The 19,387-nt window shown below is 47.0% G+C and overlaps 1 protein-coding gene across 4 annotated transcripts in view; it reads right to left on the bottom strand.

Annotated features, from left to right (window-relative positions):
* Window positions 1-17,007: 17,007 nt before the first annotated feature.
* Window positions 17,008-19,387, bottom strand: part of LOC132082216 (histone-lysine N-methyltransferase EHMT1-like) — a 123,513-nt gene continuing 121,133 nt past the window's right edge. For all 4 annotated transcript variants that reach the window (XM_059486383.1, XM_059486384.1, XM_059486381.1 and 1 more), the window contains one exon: window positions 17,008-18,489. In XM_059486383.1, the coding sequence (XP_059342366.1) occupies window positions 18,303-18,489 (187 nt within the window). In that variant the 3' untranslated portion in view covers window positions 17,008-18,302. The remainder of the gene's footprint in view (window positions 18,490-19,387) is intronic.

Below are 19,387 nucleotides of genomic sequence, written 5' to 3'. Positions count from 1 at the left end.
GCCTGGGATGTGAGCTGCTGGCATCTTCCCATTGTCATAACCATGTAATGAGGACGATGCTGGAAAATCAAACAGCTCAAGGCACGTTCCCAGCAGTCCCATCCCGTTTGTGATTTGTACACAGACCCCAGGTGGCATCACTGCCCATTCCCCCGGCCCTGGGACAGGCAGGAGCAGAGCAGGGCACCCACTGCCCACCCTGAGCTCCTCCGGGGGGGAAACTTCTGGTGGAAGCTTCGTGCCTTCAAGTCTTGAGAGCAGCTGCGCAGGGGGGACATCTGAACATCCCCACCCAATCTGTACTCCAAGTTCCCAGCAGGAATTTTTCCTCCATCTCAAACCCCCCTTCTCTTGATGCCTGGATCCCCCAAGCCTTCCCCAGGCCAGGAGAATCCATCACAGCTCAGCCAGGGACACTCAAGGATGAGGCATTTCCCTTCCACCACCATGCACCCTGCCAGGAACTCCTGGTGCTCTGAAACAGAGGCACCATCACCTCCTCTGACACAGAAAACCTGAGAACAGCCTCGAGCAGAGAGCAAAAAAATTACGATTCAATAAATAAACATGATAGGAACAGTTCAGAATGCACAGCCATGCCCTGATGGGTGGTAAAGTTGCACCTTTCTTCATATTTCCCTCAGTTTTCCCCAGATAATCTCTTTGTTAGGCACTCATCTCTTCCATTATACCCAGTATTTGCTCAGATTGGGCTCCCAAAGTTCAAACAAGAAAACTAAAGAAAAAACCTGAAATATTGCTATTTACACATGTACATACATAAAACAGATAATATTATATATATTAATATATATAAAAATAATATTAATACTGTCTATACTATATAACATATATAGTATATATATTACATATATAGTATATATGTAATATTTAATATATTAATATAATATATTAAATATACATTATACATATGTAGTGTATATATTGCATATATATTATACATTAATTAACCTATATTATAGATGTATAATATTTAGTGTATATACTATATAAGTATATATATTACATATATATTGTACATATATATACAAATATATATATGTATATACGTATACATATACACATATATATACATTTATATATAATATATGTATACATATATATAATATATATAATATACATATATATATAATATAATATATATATGTATATAAGTATATATACAAAATATTATGCATCTATAATATATATATATATATATATATATATATATATATATATATATATATATATATATTACATATATATACTAAATTTATGTAAATGTGTATTTATGTGTTCACAGCCTGGATTCTGCCAGGCCAGGCCAGGTTTCCCCTCAGAGCTGACACAGGGCTGGCAGCACTCCCCATGGCAGGGCTGTTTGGAGGAGGGACAGCTGCCATAAAGCCCTGCTGGGTGCCAGGCGGGCCCTGGGGACACTGGGGCACCAGCACAGCCCTCGGGCAGGGCCAGCACAGGTGGCACTGGGGGCCAGCAGGTGAGCAGAGCCCGCTGCCACCCCCAGCACGGGGACACGGGGAGGTGGCACCTCAGGAGCGCGGCTGCTGATTTATGGTGCACTCAGGACTCTCCACAGGCATTATTTATCTGCATTACTGAGAGGGCTTAATTATTCCTCCTCACATCAGAGGAGACACTGAGAGCTTCTATTGCCGAGAAGATCATTTTAATCAGCAAACAGAGCACACTGCCACCACCAAACATTTATTTCTTCAGATGGCTGAAGAGTTGATGGTTCCAACCTCGCTGAGGACAGCTGCCTGTGCCTCAACTGCACAGGCTGGCCCCAAAAGGAGGGAAAAACTGCCCAAATGCACAGAGCTGAGCAAGCTTTTTGCAGGGAGTGCTGCAGGAGAGGCCCAGCAATGCCAGAAGATGGGAAATTAGAGGAAGAAACCACAGCTGACAATTTCACAGCACAAGAACTGGCAAGAAGAGGGGTTAAAAACAATAAATAAAGTGAAGGAAAGCAGATTTAGGACCAGGAGAGCCATTTTCTTGTCTCAGCTTTGGCAGCAAGGGGAGCCCAGTGGTCAGAGAGGGGCCTTGAAGGGGTCTGGCAGCTTTTCACTAAACCCACTGCAAGCTTCTGGAGCACAAACACACTGTCAAGGGCCCTGAAGCATTTCCATCTTTAAAAACCGAGGCAAAGCTTTAGCAAGTGCTTGCAACCCTGTGGGATTCCCACAAGCACCTCAGTGTCCTGGAGCTCCGAGGCTTTTTACATCAGACTGCAGTTTCTGCAAGACAAATATGAATATAATTCAGAAAACCTGTGGGATTCCAAAGGGAGGTCACATGCACTTTTAAAGGTTCAATTCAAGCCCATGCTTGCATTATTATTTCCATTACAAAGCAAATTCCGTTAGATTATTTCTCCTGTGCCATCTCTTGGTTTTCTGCAATTGCAGAAATTCTCCATGGTCGTAAAATAGCAAAAAAAACCTCTATTATGGTTTAAATAAAAAATTCCAAACCCCACATATTGAAAAGCAAGGTGACCCCAACATCTGGGAAATGATTGCCATCTAATTCTATTGATTTAGAATATTGAACACTTGTTTTATTAAAACAATACTATATTATATTACAAATATACTAAAGAGATATATTATATTATATTATATTATATTATATTATATTATATTATATTATATTATATTATATTATATTATATTATATTATATTATATTATATTATATTATATTATATTATATTATATTATTACTAACTTAAAAACTTGTGACTGTAGACTGACAATCTACACAGTTTGGACTTGATAGATTAATTAACATAAATAATTTCTACTAGAATTTATTTACTATATTTTTTTAGGTAAGCAATTTTTTAACACATTTTACATGTGCATAACAGTAGGAGCAGCAAGCAGAGGTAAAAATTGTTTTCTCTCTGTGCTTCTCCATGAAAAAACTTGAGAGAGAGAATTATGTCTCTGTTCAGAGAATGTGAATGCTACACCCACAGCCTCTGTCTCTCTCCTTGGCAGTTTCCCCATCTCAATCTGCTGGACTTGGACTTTTCCTGGAGGAAGAAACCTGGAAAATGCAGGGAGAGCTGGTGCTGCTGGCCCAGCTGGGCAGGAGCCCATCCAGCACAGGCACTTTCACTCTGCTTCTCATGCCCAGAAGTTTCTTGAAGATCCAAGAAACCTCTGTGATCCTCACATCAAACATTCCTTCAGTGAGCTTTGGATGCAGCCAGGGCTGCTCCTCTCCCCAGGCTGGATTTTTGCCTCTCCCTCCTGTCGAGGGATGGCGTTTGCTGTTCCTTGGAGAAATCCAGATGTACAGCTAGGATTTGCAGCCCTGGCATCTGTGCCAGTTAAACACAGTAATTACAGCTCCCAGTTCTTCAGGGGAGGGACAGCTTCCCTGCCAGGGAACCTGGATTTCAGAATGCACTTGACATCCTCTCCTGGAATGGGAGAATCAGAGGGATGGAATGGAAATGAGAATTGCTCAGCTCCCAGCACTGCCACCACCCCATGGGTCATTTGTCCAGTGAGGAATGAAGGCCAAAACCACCAGGAGCAGGGGTCAGTCGATCACCAGAAGGGTTTGGTGGGAGCAGAGTGAGTTCTTTACAATTTAGAGCAGCAAGGACAGAGCTCAGAGCCACGGCATCTCCTGCAGGAGCAATCTCCTGCTCAGATTTGGGGAGCTGAGCACAGCTGGTGGCACCTCCTGCACAGGCAGCAAGGTCGTGGCAGTGTCCTCAAACGCCCCTGACAAGTCCCCATTGATTTTGGGGGCTGAGCTGAGAGGGGACAAAGGGGAAGGGACCATCCTGGTGCTCCCAACGCTGCCAGGATCCCTCCCTGCTCCCAAGGAGCCCCTCAGGCAGGATTTGGGGGACACAGCTCAGATGAGCCCCACTGGACACAGCACAAGCAGGGCAGGAGAAGGAGACACAGCATGGAACAGGCAGCCAGAGCCACACAGGCTGATTGTGCTGTCCAGGGAGCAGCTCACCTTGCAGGAAAGGTGGTTCCCAAAAGCTGGGAGAGCTGGGAACAGCATGAATTGAATCCCAGCAGCAGCAAAGGGCTCAAACTGGGGCAGTCACCAGTGAAACCAATCCCATACAAACCAGCAAACATCCCTGAGACTGATTTACCCTGCCTGGGAAGATGAAATCTGAGAGGAATTGACCATTTCACTCACGCTGAGGTGTCACCTCCCTGCCGGGATGGGGGACAGCCCTGCAGGATATTTGTGAACATTTCTGCTCTTCCATTTGCACCCAGCTCCAGCAGCCTCCCCTGCACACAGCAGGTCCAGCCCATGCTCACACTGCCTGTGGTCCTCATCCCTCCAGTTATGAACATTTCCAAGGGCCTTGTTCATTTTATAGGTGACCAGAACAGCAATAACAACAACAACACATCGGTATTGTAATCAGAAATTGGTTGCCTGCTCTAGTCCTGAAACATTCAGTAACACCCAATATCTGAGCAGCACAGTCACTGTTTAGAATATTTCTCTTTAGTGGGTCTGTACTGTTCCTATTTCAGGAGTTTATGAAAGGATTAGTTCTTGGGAACAGCTGCATTTCTCACTTCACTGAGAAATAAACACATCAGGCTGGCTCTGCAAGAGGCACCAAAGCAAAAGAGCTCAGTCCTTCCCAGGGGCTGCTCCCTCTCATCCCACCTTGGCTCTACAAGTCCCTGCTCAGGGAGTGATTGGGGTTTGGGATTGATCCCAAATATCATGGCATCATAGAATACAGAGTGCTTTGGGCTGGAAGGGACCTTGAAATTCATCCCATCCCACCCCTGCCATGGCAGGGACACCTCCCACTGTCCCAGGTGCTCCCAGCCCTGCCCAGCCTGGCCTTGGGCACTGCCAGGGATCCAGGGGCAGCCACAGCTGCTCTGGGCACCCTGTGCCAGGGCCTGCCCACCCTGCCAGAAGGATTTTTTCTCATATCCTGCTGAATTTACTCTCTTTCAGTTTGAAGCCATTGGCCTGCATCCTCATTTCTTCCCCTGTTGCCTTCTCCTCTTGTTATTTCCTGAAGAAACAGCCAGAAATCACCTTTGCCCAGCCCCTTGTGCTGTCAGGGACCTGCAGGACACAGCCCATGTGAGGCTGCAATCCAGCAAGGGTTTGGCACCTCAGATCTGGGGAATGGGGGGGGATTTTTCCTGGGCTGTGAATAAAAACAGCTTCTTAATTAAGCCCTGGATATTGATTTCATTTTCATCCTATTAACTGCCTTGCCCTACATGGGTTTGCAACACTCTGTAGGATTCCCCTTGCCCCCACTCTGTGTAGACACAAATTGCCAAGATAAAAAAGCTTCATTAGTCCCATCTACTCTTCAAGCACCCATTTCTTTATGGGTTTTTTTTTGCTTTCAAGTGCTCATAAAAGAGGCTCCTTGACAGCTTCCAGACCTGCATCTCTCCAGCAGAGCGAAGATTCATGAACCAACATCAAGAGCTCAGCTACTTTGCAAAGAGAAGGAGGGAAAAAAGCCTCTGCAGAACCCCTAAAGAAACCCAATTCTGGGTTCCCCCATATGTGGGGAGCTGGAGGTCTCAGAACCCCCCAGCTAATGGCACTTGAGGATCTTTTTTTGCTGTTCAACAGCAGCAACAATTTGTTTTTAAGCCCTGAGACCCAACAGAGCCTGGGTCACGCTGGGTGGGAGCTGCCTTTGCTGCTCAGAGAAAATTTTTGTGTTGCCTCCCCACAGACCCAGAGGGGGGAAAGCCTCAGAAGGGAGAGGGGAAAGAGAAATATCAAATTAGTGAATGAAAACACAGAAGAATGGAAAAGAGGAGAAGATGATAAATCAAGCAGAAAATCAGTGTTTTCCATGATGCTCAAAAAAAAAAAAAAGGCACCAAAAGATTTGGGATTTCTCTCAGAGGTTTTTGAATCAGTGACCATAAACCTCATGAACTTACACAGACACAGGGGCTGTGACCCAAAGAATTCATGATCAAAATTAAGATTTTTCAACCAGGAAGGAAAACAAGAGGGAAGATGTTGTCAGACAAGAGGCATGGGGAGCTATTCAAACATTGACGGAGAGGGAAAAAAAAACAAACCCACAACAATTTTTGAGTCTTTATTGTCACTTTTTTGGGCTATCACAGGAGAGAACTGAAGGAATGAGAATGGTTTAGAAGCTCAGGGAAGATGTTCCCTGCAGGAACAGGGATGGATCTGTGGGGCTGCTCTGTGCAGGGCCAGGAGCTGGACTTTGGTGATCCTCATGGGTCCCTCCCAGCTCAGGACATTCTGTGATTCTGGCAGAGATTTGGGGAGTGTGATACCCAGACAGGCTGGTCAGAGCTGCAAAGCACTTCCCAAACCTCCATGTGCTTGAGCTTCCTTTGATCTTGAGCTGAAATCTCAGGAATTGTTAGCACTCAGTGATGAGTAAATATTCCTGTGATCCAAATCTGGGCATTGCCCTGAAATGCAGCTGGAGAAAGCAAAGAGCCTGACACTTGTTGGTCTCAATACCAGGGGCAGATACTTAGAAAGTCAAAGAAGAATAATTAAGAACCTGAAAAGTGAAATTAAGTGAAATTTCTCTACCACAAATATCTGGCTTTAAAGCACAGGGCTGATCTCCAGCCTTCTGGTAAAGCTTCACTTTGGGATCTGGGTTGTTTTTCCACAGCAGAGCTCAGCTGGATCATTTGCCCCATTCCAGGCACTGCTTTGATGTTTACACCGATTTAGGAATTAGCCTGGAAATCATTTTATGTGCCAAGAGAAGTGGCTGCAGGAGAGGCACCCGAGCTCTGCTCCACAGTCCAGATTCTTCCTTCTCTGTTCTGTTTCAAGAAGTAAAGCTCAATAACATCAAACCAGGCTCTCCTCAGGTCCAGTCCAGCCCTCAGCATCCCAGACATTCCCTGGAGCTGTGGGAGGATCTCAGCCCTGCAGATCCCTACACCAGGCAACACTTACTCCAACTGAATTAGCCAGAAAGGTCTGGAATGGTTAATTGGAATTATTTAGCCATCATGTTTTGCCCATCTCCTCCTCCTCTGCCTGGCGTGGTGTTCTCCAAATTGAATTCCTTTAACAGAATCCAATATGCAGCAAAGCTGTTGGTCCAGAGAAATGTTTCAGTTGGGGTGTGGCAGGGGGGGCTCCCAGGGACCCCTTGTGTGTCCCCTGCTCTGCCCAGCACCAGCAGGAGCCAGGAATGGCAGGGGGAGATTCCTTCAGGGCTGTGGGGTGAGATGGGATCAGCACAGGAGCTCCCTGGGCAGCTGCACTGTCAGAGGGTCAGGGGTGGGATGGTGGGGATGGATGGAGATGAGAGATCTCTGCTGCCAGGTCTGGAACTTTATTGCAAAGGGCCTGGGTGCAGGGCCCTGCTGGGAGCTGCCAAACACAGCTCAGAGCAGGAATGAGAGAAGAGAGGAGAGAGAGGATGAGAGGGTAAAAGGGGTAAGAGAGCAAAAGCATAAGACAGCGAGGTTCCCGTTGCAATACAATAAATCATCTTCTGTGTTGAATATTCTAATTCTCACTAACCAATCTAGTACAAGATACAAATCCTATAGCATTTACATACAGCCTATAAGAATCATTACATTACCACACTGTGTTACATTTTAAACCCTACAAACTCCTCTTTGGGCCCCTCCTGCCAAGCTGTAGGGTCTGCTCTGACCCTTGGGCCTGTCTGCAAGCAGAGGGTGTTGTTCCATCAAAAGGGAATCACCTTCAGCCGGCCACACCATTGTTTTCCAGTTGTTCAGTAACTGAGGGATCTCAAAGCTTGCTTTCATTTCAATCTCACTTATAGTTTCTATATTCTCAGAATCTTTTTCCAGACAATCATATTTATAAGGCTTTCCTGTTTCATCTTCCCCAACACTGCACCTCCCTTCCCACTGCACATCCAGGAACATCTGAGTTGGCAGAACCGCAGAACACCCTCAGCTGGGAGGGACCCACCAGGATGCAGCCACATTTCTCTTCACAGAGAAAAGCAAGACTTCCCAAGAATATTTCTGAGGTTCACATTCTCTGAAATATTCTTGGGAAGTCGTGCCTTGCTTTTCTCTGTAGAAGAGAAATGCAGCTACACCAGGATCATCAAATCCAGCCCTGTCCCTGCCCAGCTCCCCCAGCAGCCCCACCCTGGGCACCCCTGGCAGCGCTGCCCAAAGGCTCCTGGAGCTCTGGCAGCCTCGGGGCCGTGCCCATTCCCTGGGCAGCCTGGGCAGTGCCAGCACCCTCTGGGGGCAGAGCCTTGCCCTGAGCTCCAGCCCGAGCCTCCCAGAGCTTAGCCAACCCACACAGCCCCCTTGTGTGGCGTTTTTTGTGCCCATAATTTGGGAAGAATTATGGAAGTCTTGCAAATAACTGGGGAAAGCTCCTTCCCTGCCCCGGGCAGCTCCAGCATCCCCAGCAGGGCGGGTTTCTGACCCCTCCTGCTCCCCACAGAGCTCCGGGGGTTTGCACTGTCAGGAAAATCAACCCACAAACACCAGAGGTTTATGTCCAAAAAGGAGACAGAGGAGTCCTTTTACGTTATTCCAATAAAGGGAGAGGCCATGGGGCATTCCCCTAGGATCTCTCGAATTTTTGGAGGATGCAGCCTCCTTTTTATCCCAATTTCCCTTTTCTCTTTCCCCATTGGCTGAGGTACTTGAGAGGTTCAGACTTCCCAGAAGACCTGATACCAAAGATTTCCCTCTAATGCATAACCCTCCCTTTTCATTTTTAATTCTTATGGAATTTTGGGGTTTTCCCCCATTGTTTCTTTCATCTTTCAATGTCCAGTTTAATTTATCAGCAAACCTAAAGTTTATTTGTAAAAGCAAATATCTTTTTCCATTCATCAATCAGTGGAATCCTTCCCATTGTTCCTTTTATCTCCCAGTGCTGGTTTTATCCACCAGCAGACCCACAGCTGATTTGTAAAGACAAATCCCTCATTCCTCTCAGTACCAGGGCAGAACAGCAGCCCCTGCAGCAGGAGGGAAGCTTGGGCATCAGGAGAACAAAATGCCACAGAAGTTCCTCAACTTCTTCCAGCTCAAGCCTGTGTCAAAGGGATTTTCACAATCTAAATGAGAATGTTTTCCCCATTCCCCTTTTATTCATTTACAAAGTCACTTTGCTAATGGTGCAGGCCGTGTTTGCTGCACACAAACTCCCAAGCAATTTATTCCAGCGATTTTCCCCCAACAGCTGCACAACCAGAGAGAAATTCTCTTCCCAGCAGAGGCAGGAGAAAAGGATATTTGTCTTATTATGTCTGGGTAAAGCTTATCTGCTTATTTGCTGCTCAGAATTGTATTTACAGAGCACAACAAAGGCAAAGCCAAGTGCACTAATTGCTGCTGCTCAGGTAGAATATTTTCTGCTCACCCTGAGCCCTGCATCAGTGGGGCTTTATATTTATCTAGCACCAGTGAGCTCCACAGAGGGGTTTTATTATTCACCCATCACTGCTGTTTCATTGCCTCTGTATCTTCTGAAAGGAGGGAGAAAAACCTCAATGATTTCTTGCTTTTCAAACCAGGATTGCTGAGGGTTTTTTTTTTTTTTTTTTCCAGGCTTATTGCACGTTGCAGACAAATAAATCACCATTTAAATCAGCCTCATTCTGAGCACACAGATGGAGGCTCCTCCAGAGGGGAAGCTCTCCACATCCAGGTGCTTTCCATCCTCCTCACATTCCCAGGCTCCCAAGGGATGAGCGCAGAGCAAAAAGCAAACCCGCAGAAGGGAAAAATTCCAGCCCCAAAATGGTTTTGTTTTCTACCTGATCAACACCAAAAATCCTCATTTTAGCTCTGCTCCAGCTTATTTGGTTACAGAGCATCTCCCCAAGGCTTTGTTCACCCAGGTCAGGCCCCAGCCCCCAGCACTGGGGGTTTATGGCCTGGAAGAGGGGCTGGAAATAGGGTAAATTGTCACTATAGGACACGAAATAACACAATGTGGACACACTACTCTTTCAAGGTAAAAATAGACTTTTTAATTTCTGACTCTAACATTTATAGATTTCCAAAAGTGACAGTGGATTGGAGGGTGACAGTGCAATCTCTCCAATGACACTGCACAAACCAACAGCCCATCAGATTTCTCCTCCTCCATAAAAGAATGCAAAACAATGAGTTATTTACGGAAAGTGTGTGAGGAAGTTCGTTACAAAAATGCAAACATCAGAAGACTTAGAAAATCTTAAACAATCAGGGCAAGAGTAAATTGGCCTGAAAAGAGGATCAGGGGGTGACACTTCCCCTGTCCCCACTTTCCTTGGTGTCCTAGGGTGGCGTTATGATGCTTGTATCCCCATCCATGTGTTCTGTGTATGCTGGATATCTGTTCTGTGCCTTCAAGACTGGCTCTGAAGAGTGAATGTTTTGTTCTGGTTTCTTATCAGCCACTCCCCCATGGCTGGCGGGACACACAGACAGGGCAGTGCATGGTGCTGCTTTTGCTTTTTGCTTTTGCTCTTGCTTTTTGCTTCTGCTCATTAGTTAGTTTAGCTAAGCAATCTGAATTTTCCCTGGACTGTTTCTCCTTTCCCTCTTTTGAAATCACTCAGACCTGCTCCAGACTGGGCCCTGGGAACACCGAGAGTTTGCACCTTGTGGCTGCAGCAGCTGCCCCAGCACAGGAGGGACTGAGAACAGAGCGACCACCCCCAAGAGAGACTTTCTGAATTTGTCATCTTTTTCAGAGCAGTGACAGAGTGGTGTCAGCTGGTATTGTTCATTCTGTGTGCTGGGGGTGCTGTGCCTGTTAAACAAACAGGTTCTTTCCACTTCTCTCCGAGGAATCCTTCCCAAACCGTTTGGGGGGAGAAGCCATGTGGGTTTGCTTTCTGGAGGGGCCCCTTTGGAGGTTTTCTCCCAAGTTTGCCCTAGACCAGGACACTTGGGGAAGAGAAAACATCCCAAATGCAGAATGCAACCTTTGCCATGCCCACAGCTCCCTGCCACCTCCTGGACATTAACTCATCCCAAAGGCTCTGCTGGGCTCTCAGGAATTCTGAGGCTTTTGCCAACCCCTGTGGAGGGGCAGGGAGGATCCACGTGTGCAGCACTGTGTGTTCCTGCAGCAGCAAATGGCAAATGGCTCCCTGCTCAACACCAGCCCTTCTAATGTCATCTCCTGTCATTCTTGGCAGGGTGCAGAGCTCCAAGGGTTTAAACAAAGCCTGGCTGTGCCAAGGCCCTGCTCCCAGGGCAGCTGGGACACTTTGTAAAGGGGAATTTAATCCCAGCTCAATACCAGGCTCGGGTGGCTTCACTGGTGTAGGAGCCAAAATCAGGGATGTGGGACTCCAGGGGCTCTCCAAAATGCAGTTTATTGTATCCAAAATGCAGTTTATTGTACCCAAGGTGTTACAGCAGCCCAGGGTGGTGGGTGACAGAGCTGTGCCCACAGCTGTCAGCTCCAGCTGCAGGCAGGCCTGGAGACCCTTTGGGTTTGGTTACAATGCATTATAGACTTTTCTTTGCTGAGCATCTTCCTACAGCAGAACCAATCTATACCTTAACTATTACCTATAGCCTATCATAACTACTGTAATTACCATATTCATGTCACTGTTCTCCAATCACTAAAAGTCAGTACATTACAGTTTAAGCTAGAAGTTGTTTTTCAGTTTTCTCGCAGTGGAAAATTCTGAGACCTTTTTTCTACTTGCAACTTTGCTGACTTGTTTGCCTGTGCTCTCTTTCTGCTTGGTACAAACATCTTCTTGTTTGGGGTGGGTTTATCCTTTGCTCTAAGCCATAAAACCCCTTCTAACTAACACACCCTTTGCCTCCTTGGTTATCCAGTCAGACTGGCTCAGCAATTCTTTTCTTCTATATCAAAACTTGCTTCCATCTCTATTCGTTCTTCAAATTCTACATTCAAAAATCTTTCAGCCAAGCACACATATCTGTGAGACTTTCTTGTCAAACTTTCATCCTTCCCAACACACTGGCAGCCCTGGGGCAGGTCTGGGACCTTTGATCCCTCCAGGAGCAAGGAGGGAGAGGAGCAGCTCCACAAACCCTTTGCTGGCGCTGATCAGGTCCAGGTGACACGGTGGGGGCTCTCCTCATGCCTGATCTTCCTTCCTGGCACTCCCCCACCCATCCCAGAGGGCTGGAGAGCACTTTTGGATTAAAAACCTGCTGGGCACGGGGGCATTTCCGTGCTGTGGGGGCTGCTGCGTCCTGCCACAGACATCTTTTATGAAAAATCCTTTCCTTAGGATTTTTTCTCCTGAGAATCTGAGAGGCCTCAGGAACAAAATGTAAGCAATGATTATCTGCTGCTGTGGAATGCAACAGGTGCATCTGTGATTGGTCTCATGTGGTTGTTTCTAATTAATGGCCAATCACAGTCAGCTGTGTCAGACTGATCAGTCACAAGATTTTATCATTCCATTTCTTTCCTTTCCTTTCAAGCCTTCTGATGAAATCCTTTCTTCTATTCTTTTAGTATAGTTTTAATATATCCTTCTCTTTTGATATAATATATATCATAAAATAATAAATCAGCCTTCTGAAATATGGAGTCAGATTCTCATCTCTTCCCTCATCCTGGGACCCCTGCAAAGCCCACAGGGTCCCTCTGATGCTGAGGGGTGACCCAGGTGTCCCTCCCTGCCCGGGTGCTGTCCCCTCCTGTGGCACACAGGGACCTCCAGCAGGACCCTGTGTGTGTCCCCAGTGCCACCAGCAACGAGGGAGCCCCAGCAGATCCTGAACCCAGTCCTGAGGGGCTGAGCCCTCGTTAATGACTCTCACACTGGTTAAGCAGAGATTAAAAGGAGAAAGGAGCAAAAGCTCAAGTGTTGGGCTATGCTTGTCCAACCTCCCCTTCCCAGGTGAAGCACACTTTCCCCACAGGCAGCACCCAGCAATATTTGCTTTTTCTGGGCCTTGAGGCCATTTCTGACCTGAGGAAGGGACAGGGAGGCTCAGCCTGACCTCCCCTGGCACCAACTCCTGTCCCCTCATCGCTGCCATCCCTCCTGCAGCCCTAAACTTGAACCCCAGGCTGGTTCTGTCTCTCACAGCCAGGACATGGAGGCCTTGCCCTTCCTGCAGCGACAGCAGCAGAGGCTTTGCATCCTGCTTGGAGCAGCAGAAAGGAAATTAAAAGGGTGATAAGGGAGCTCCTTCAGCAGACAAGGGAATATTCTGTGCTAGCAGGGAGATAAAGTAATATTTCTTCCAGCTCTGGCAAAGGCTCAGAAATGAGACGTGGGGTGAAATTCCACATTTATAGGGATTTTATAACTCTTACCTGGGCTGCAGGATAACCATCAGCCCGGCTCACATTTCCTCCTCAGAGGAGGAGGTCACAGCAGCACAAAGAGAGGGAAGGAGTCTATAAAGAGAAGCCAGATTAGCTCCAGTATCCAGGATAATTTTGTGATTTGCTCACCCAGGTCAGCCCAGGTGCTGCTTTGGGTGCTTTTCCAGCACCCCCTGCCCAGCACGAGCCAGGGCAGCTCCTCAGCTCGGTGTGCAGAGGGTTTGCAGTGCCCTGTGAGCCCCAGAGCTGGGTCTGAGCCCTCCCTGGAGCAGGAGAGCCTCAGGAGCAGGGACAGCCCCGTGTGCTGCTCCCCTGGCCTGACCCCAGCAGGGCCCCCAAACCATCAGCTGCCCCTCCTGCAGTGAGGGACCCCATCCCCAGTGCCCCCCGGGCTGTGAGCGGGGCAGGACCCCAAAAAGAGCCCCCACATCCCATCCTGCAGCTCAGGGCAAAACCATGGGGGCTCCTCCTTGGGCTGGGGGTCCTTGACCTTCACTGGGGGGGGTTGGTGGGAGAAGGAAGGGAGCAGGGGAAGGAAAGGAGCAGGAATGTCCCTTGGGGAAGGAGGGGAGCAGGAATGTCCGGGGAGAAGGAGCAGAGATGTCCCACAGAGAAGGAAGGGAGCAGGGATGTCCCTTGGGGAAGGAGGGGAGCAGGGATGTCCTAAGGAGAAGAAAGGAGAGCAGGAATATCCCATGGAGAAGGAAGGGAGCAGGGATGTCCATGGAGAAGGAAGGAGAGTGGCTTCTCCTCCAGCCCTCTGGAATGAGGGCTTTGCTCTGGAGCCCTCCCTGCAGCCACAGGGATGAGTGGGGGACCTGTGGGATTCCCCCACACCCCGCCCAGATCCAGCATCCAACCATGGGACAGCTGCAGGACCATGGGAACACCCCAAAGATGCCAAAATCCCTGGAAAAAGCCAAGGAGGGACGGAAAGATCTTTGCATCTTCAGCAGAGCCAAGGGGAGGAGGCTCCAAAGGAAAAGCAAAGTCTGGAGCCAGGAGCAAAGGGAGCCCTGCTGCCCCAGAGCCTGCAGCAGGTGCTGCCCGTGAGTTAAAGGGAAAAATTCTCCTTCAAGCAAAAGTAAAATTGGGGCTGCAGCCAGGCTAAGCACGGAGCAGTCAAGGCAGAATATTCACATTAAATTAATTTTGCTTCAGGGTAAAATATTCACAATAAAATTGGTGCATCCTTCAAATGAGGTGTCCCAACAAGCCACTGCCACCAGTGATGGGGTCAGCAGAGTGACTGAGTGGCCTTGCCCACATTTCCTGGCTCCTGACCCCTCAAATCCACTGCAGATTTTTTGGGGGGGTTTTTGGCCTCCCCTGTCCCTGAGCTGGGTCCTGCTGGCATTGCAAAAATGCCTGTGAAAATAAACACCCCTTTGCCATCCTTAATGCTGGGAAAGTGCTGGGATACAAATTGTGTTTATTTAATTATTGCAATTATTTGCACAGAAAACTGAAGGAATCCCCCAAAGTGCTGGGGGTCACTGGGGCTGTGTGTGACTTCTACCAGGTCCCCAAAACCTGCCCACCCCACACCTCAGGGGCAATGCTGACTTTGGGGAGATCACGCCCAGAAATCAGATTTCTCTGGGGGTTTTTCCACTTCTCCCCTTCAATGAAAGCACATTCTTTTAATGCCAATGTTTAATTATGCAATATTGAGCTGTATTATTGTAATTAACCCGTGGTTAAACGGGCTGGAGCTGTGAGGGGCCGGGGATGCCTTTGGGGCCCTCGGGTGCCTTTGATGTCCCCACAGCTCTGGGGTGAAATCTTCCACAATTCCAGCAGCAAAATCCATCATTTCTCACCAACCAACCCAACCCAACCCACAGACAGCAAAATTTATTCACTCCCTGCCCAGTTTGGGAGGGGGACAAGGTCCCCCCATGTCCCCCCATCGAGGTCCCTCCGTGTTCCCCAATCCTGACTGGAACCAGGCTGGGCCTTTAGGAATATTTTAAACCTTCAGGAATATTTTAAACCTTCAGGAATATTTAAAACCTATTTAAAACCTATCTTAACTCTCCAGGAATATTTTAACCCTTCAGGAATATTTAAAAACCTTTAGGAATAGTTTAACCCTTTAGGAATATTTTAACCCTTTAAGAATATCTTAACCCTTTAGGAACATTTTAATCCTTTAGGAATATTTTAACTCTTTAAGAATATCTTAACCCTTTAGGAACATTTTAATCCTTTAGGAATATTTTAACCCTTTAAGAATATCTTAACCCTTTAGGAACATTTTAATCCTTTAGGAATATTTTAACCCTTTAAGAATATCTTAACCCTTTAAGAACATTTAAAGCCCTTTAGGAATATTTTAACCCTTTAGGAATATTTCAAACCCTTCAGGAATATCTTAACTCTCTAGGAATAATTTAAACCTTCAGGAATATTTAAGATCCCTTAGGAATATCTTAACTCTTTAAGAATATCTTAACTCTCCAGGAATATTTAAAACCCTTTAGGTATAACTTCACCCTTTAGGAATATTTAAAACCCTTTAGGAATATCTTAACCCTTTAGGAATATTTAAACTCTTTAGGAATATCTTAACTCTCTAGGAATATTTAAAACCGTTTAGAAATATCTTAACTCTTTAGGAATTTCTTAACCCTTTAGGAAGAGTTTAACACTTTAGGAATACTTTAACCTTTTAGGAATATCTTAACCCTTTAGGAATATTTTACACCTTTCGGGAATATTTTAACCCTTTAGGAATATCTTAACCCTTAGGAATATTTAAAACCCTTAAGGATATTTAAATCCCTTTAGGAATATCTTTATGGGATTTTGGCTGGCAGTGCCTCAGAGCTGCTCTGTCCCCAGTGCCAGGGAGGTTCTGCTCAGTCCCAGCACCCCCAAACCAGCCCTGGCAGAGCCAATCCCCCAGAGCTCCATGCTGGGAACATCCCCAGGGATTGCTCCAGGCAGATTCTCCCCCTCACCTCCTTCCTCGCTATTTTTGATTTAATTTTATTTTATTTCACCCCTGGCATGGGGGTGGGGAGACATCCCAGGATCCCCAAACTTCAGTGCTGCCCTTCTAGGACTGGAATTCAAGATCCCAAACTTTTAATAACAACATTTAAAAAACAACCCCAAACCCTCAGAATAAACAGCAAACAGTCACTCAGGCTACTTTTCTTTGCAGGAATGGTTGTTTTTTTGTTGTTGCTTTCTTCATTTTCAAGCCATCAAGGAGCAGTTCAGCGCCACCGTGGGCCATCCCTCCCCCAAAGCAGACAAAAAAAGCCAAACTCCTTTTAAAGCACTTTTTTTCTTTTTTTTTATTGATTTCATTGAAAACAGAACAAGAAAATGATCAGAGCCAAAAGGCTGCCCCTTTAAAACTGTCAAAAACATTAACAGAAAAAAATAATAATAATAAACATGATGGCATTATGAATGTTCTAGAAGAGATGAACAAAAAAAAAAAAAACTTGTTACTGCACTAATTACAGTATTTAAAGATATATGCAAAAAAAAAAAATTAAGATAATGACCTGCCCAGCCACCACACAAAAGGTGATGGCAAATTTATTCACACTACAATACTAACAATTTAAAAAAAGTTTTGTTTTTTTCCTGCATTTTTATACTAAAATCACTTTGTTCTTTTTATACAATTGATAAGTTTATATTCACGTGGTGAGCAAAAATCACACCAGAATCAGCACCGTTTTGTTTTGTGGTTTCTTTTTGTTGTCGTTTTGGTTTTTTTGGTTTTTTTGTGGGTTTTGTTGTTTTTTGTGGTTTTTTTTTTTTTAAGCTTTTTTTTTTGCCTTTTTTTTCTTCCATGTTTTTAATGCTTGTCCCCGATGTTTCAATAATGGTAAAAAATAAATCAGTTTATTGAAACCTCATAGCATGTGGCTTAAAAATCAATCCAAGGTGCCCAGCGTGGAGCAAAGGGGTGGAAACAGACGAGCTGGTGGCAGCTGGGATCTTCTCACCCTGACACGTCTGTCCACCCCAGCCAGTCCAGGTCCTCTGTAATATATATATCATTCACTTTATCTTTAAAAAAAGGGGAGGAAAAACTGGTTTTCTTCAGGAATTAGTGTCTTGTAAAATCCTCTTCAGCCTTCTCTCTCTCTAAAACCACTGGTGGGATGGGGTGAGGGGAATTCCTTCACGGAGGAACCCAACACTGAGACAGGAGCAGGGCGTGGAGCAGAGCTGGTCTGAACGGAGAAAATCCAGGAGGGAGAGAGCCTGGGATCACAGGGAAAGATTCTGGGATTCTTCTCATCAGATGAGAAAAAAGGGTTTGGAGAGAACTGAGGGTGTTTTGTAGGGCCCCACCACAACGTCCTGCGAGATGGGGGAGGAATTATTCATTCATATATTTAAAAAAAAAAAAAAAAAACAAAAACGAACAAAAAACCAACCAACCAACCAAAAAACCAACCAAACCAACAAAAAACCAACCAGCACAACCTGCCCCGGGGCTGTGCCAAGGACACCCAGAGGCAGCTCCCTCCCAGAACCGAGTCCCATCAAGTATGCAGAGTTTGCTGTGGCGCGGAGGGGCGGGAGGGCTCCAGGGCATTCCGAGCACGGGCGGGAGGGCTCCCCTGCCTCCGACAGCATCAGCGCCTTCACAGGGGACACCAGGACAGCTCGGGGGGCCAAAAAAATGCAACAGCCACCCCTGCACACAGAGCTGTGAAACCCAGCAGCTTTCCAGGAGCAGGGAGGGGAGAACAACGCCACAGAGGTGGGATATGCTTTCACTCCTTCCTCAAGTAACAGTCGGTGGCACAGCCCTAAGTGTCACAAACCCTTGGCTTTCCTTGAGCGGGGTTTTTTTTCCTTTTTTTCTTTTTTTCTTTTTTTTTTTCTTTTTTCTTTTTTTTTTTTTTTTAATTTTCCGTGTTGTTTTGTGTCTGTCTTTTTTTTTTTTTTCTCTCTCTCTCTTCTCTCTCTTTAAATTTTGACAGTACGTGAGTGCCTGGGGTGGGAGGGTGGGTGTCAGAAGGGGCCGGCGGCGCTGGCGGCCGAGCTGGTGTCGGGCAGCCCGTTCTCCTGCGTGTCCTGGGCAGAGGTGCTGGCCTGCCGCTGCGCCAGCGCCGAGCTCGAGTGTTTGCACTTGGGTGAACCGCACTGACAGCTGAAGAATTTGCCTTTGATGTCCCAGAACCTGTCCCCGTAGTCGAAGCTGCAACAGAGAGAGAGAGACAGGAGGGGTCAGTGAGTGAGACAGCAGTCAGTGAGCAAAGAGAACCTGAGGTGGTTTGGGTTGGAGCAGCCTCAGAGATCATCCTGTTCCATGGGCAGAGACAGCTTCCATTAGAGCTCCAGCCTGGCCTTGGACAGCTCCAGGGACAGTTACAGCTTCTCTGGGCACCCTGTGCCAGGGCCTCACTGCCCTCATTGTGGAAGACTTTTGTAGTAGCGTGTGGCTACAGTGATCGATGGTATCCAGCATCCCGACAGATTTCTTCCTTTATATAACACAATCTAACCCTGCCCTCTGGCAGTGGGAAGCCATTCCACCTTGTCCTGTCCCTCCATCCCTTGTCCTGTCCCTCCATCCCTTGTCCTGTCCCTCCATCCCCTGTCCCCAGTCCCTCTCCAGCTCTCCTGGAGCCCCTTCAGGCCCTGGCAGGGGCTCTGAGCTCTGCCTGGAGCTTCTCCTCTCCAGGTGAGCACCCCCAGCTCTCCCAGCCTGGCTCCAGCCCTGGAGCAGCTCTGTGGCCTCCTCTGGATCTCTCCAGCAGCTCCAGCTCCTCCCTGGGCTGGAGGAACCTCACTAGTTCTCTTCTTACTAACTATTCTAGAAGTAGCAGTAGCAATAATCCAGGCCTATGTGTTCGTACTCCTACTAAGCCTCTACCTACAAGAAAATCTCTAACTCTCAATGGCACACCAAGCACATTCTTACCACATAGTTGACCCTAGCCCGTGACCCATCCTAGGAGCAGCCACTGCTCTAATAACTGCCTCAGGGCTGGGGCAGCTCTGCAGTGGGGTCTCACCTGGGCACAGGGGCACAATCCCCCCTTTCCTATTACCCACACTGGGCTCAGGGCTATGAGTGGGCACGGCCAGGTCGA

This window comes from Ammospiza nelsoni, chromosome 20, assembly GCF_027579445.1.
Source record: "Ammospiza nelsoni isolate bAmmNel1 chromosome 20, bAmmNel1.pri, whole genome shotgun sequence".
NCBI lineage: Eukaryota > Metazoa > Chordata > Aves > Passeriformes > Passerellidae > Ammospiza > Ammospiza nelsoni.
This window is presented reverse-complemented; position numbering and strand designations above follow the sequence as displayed.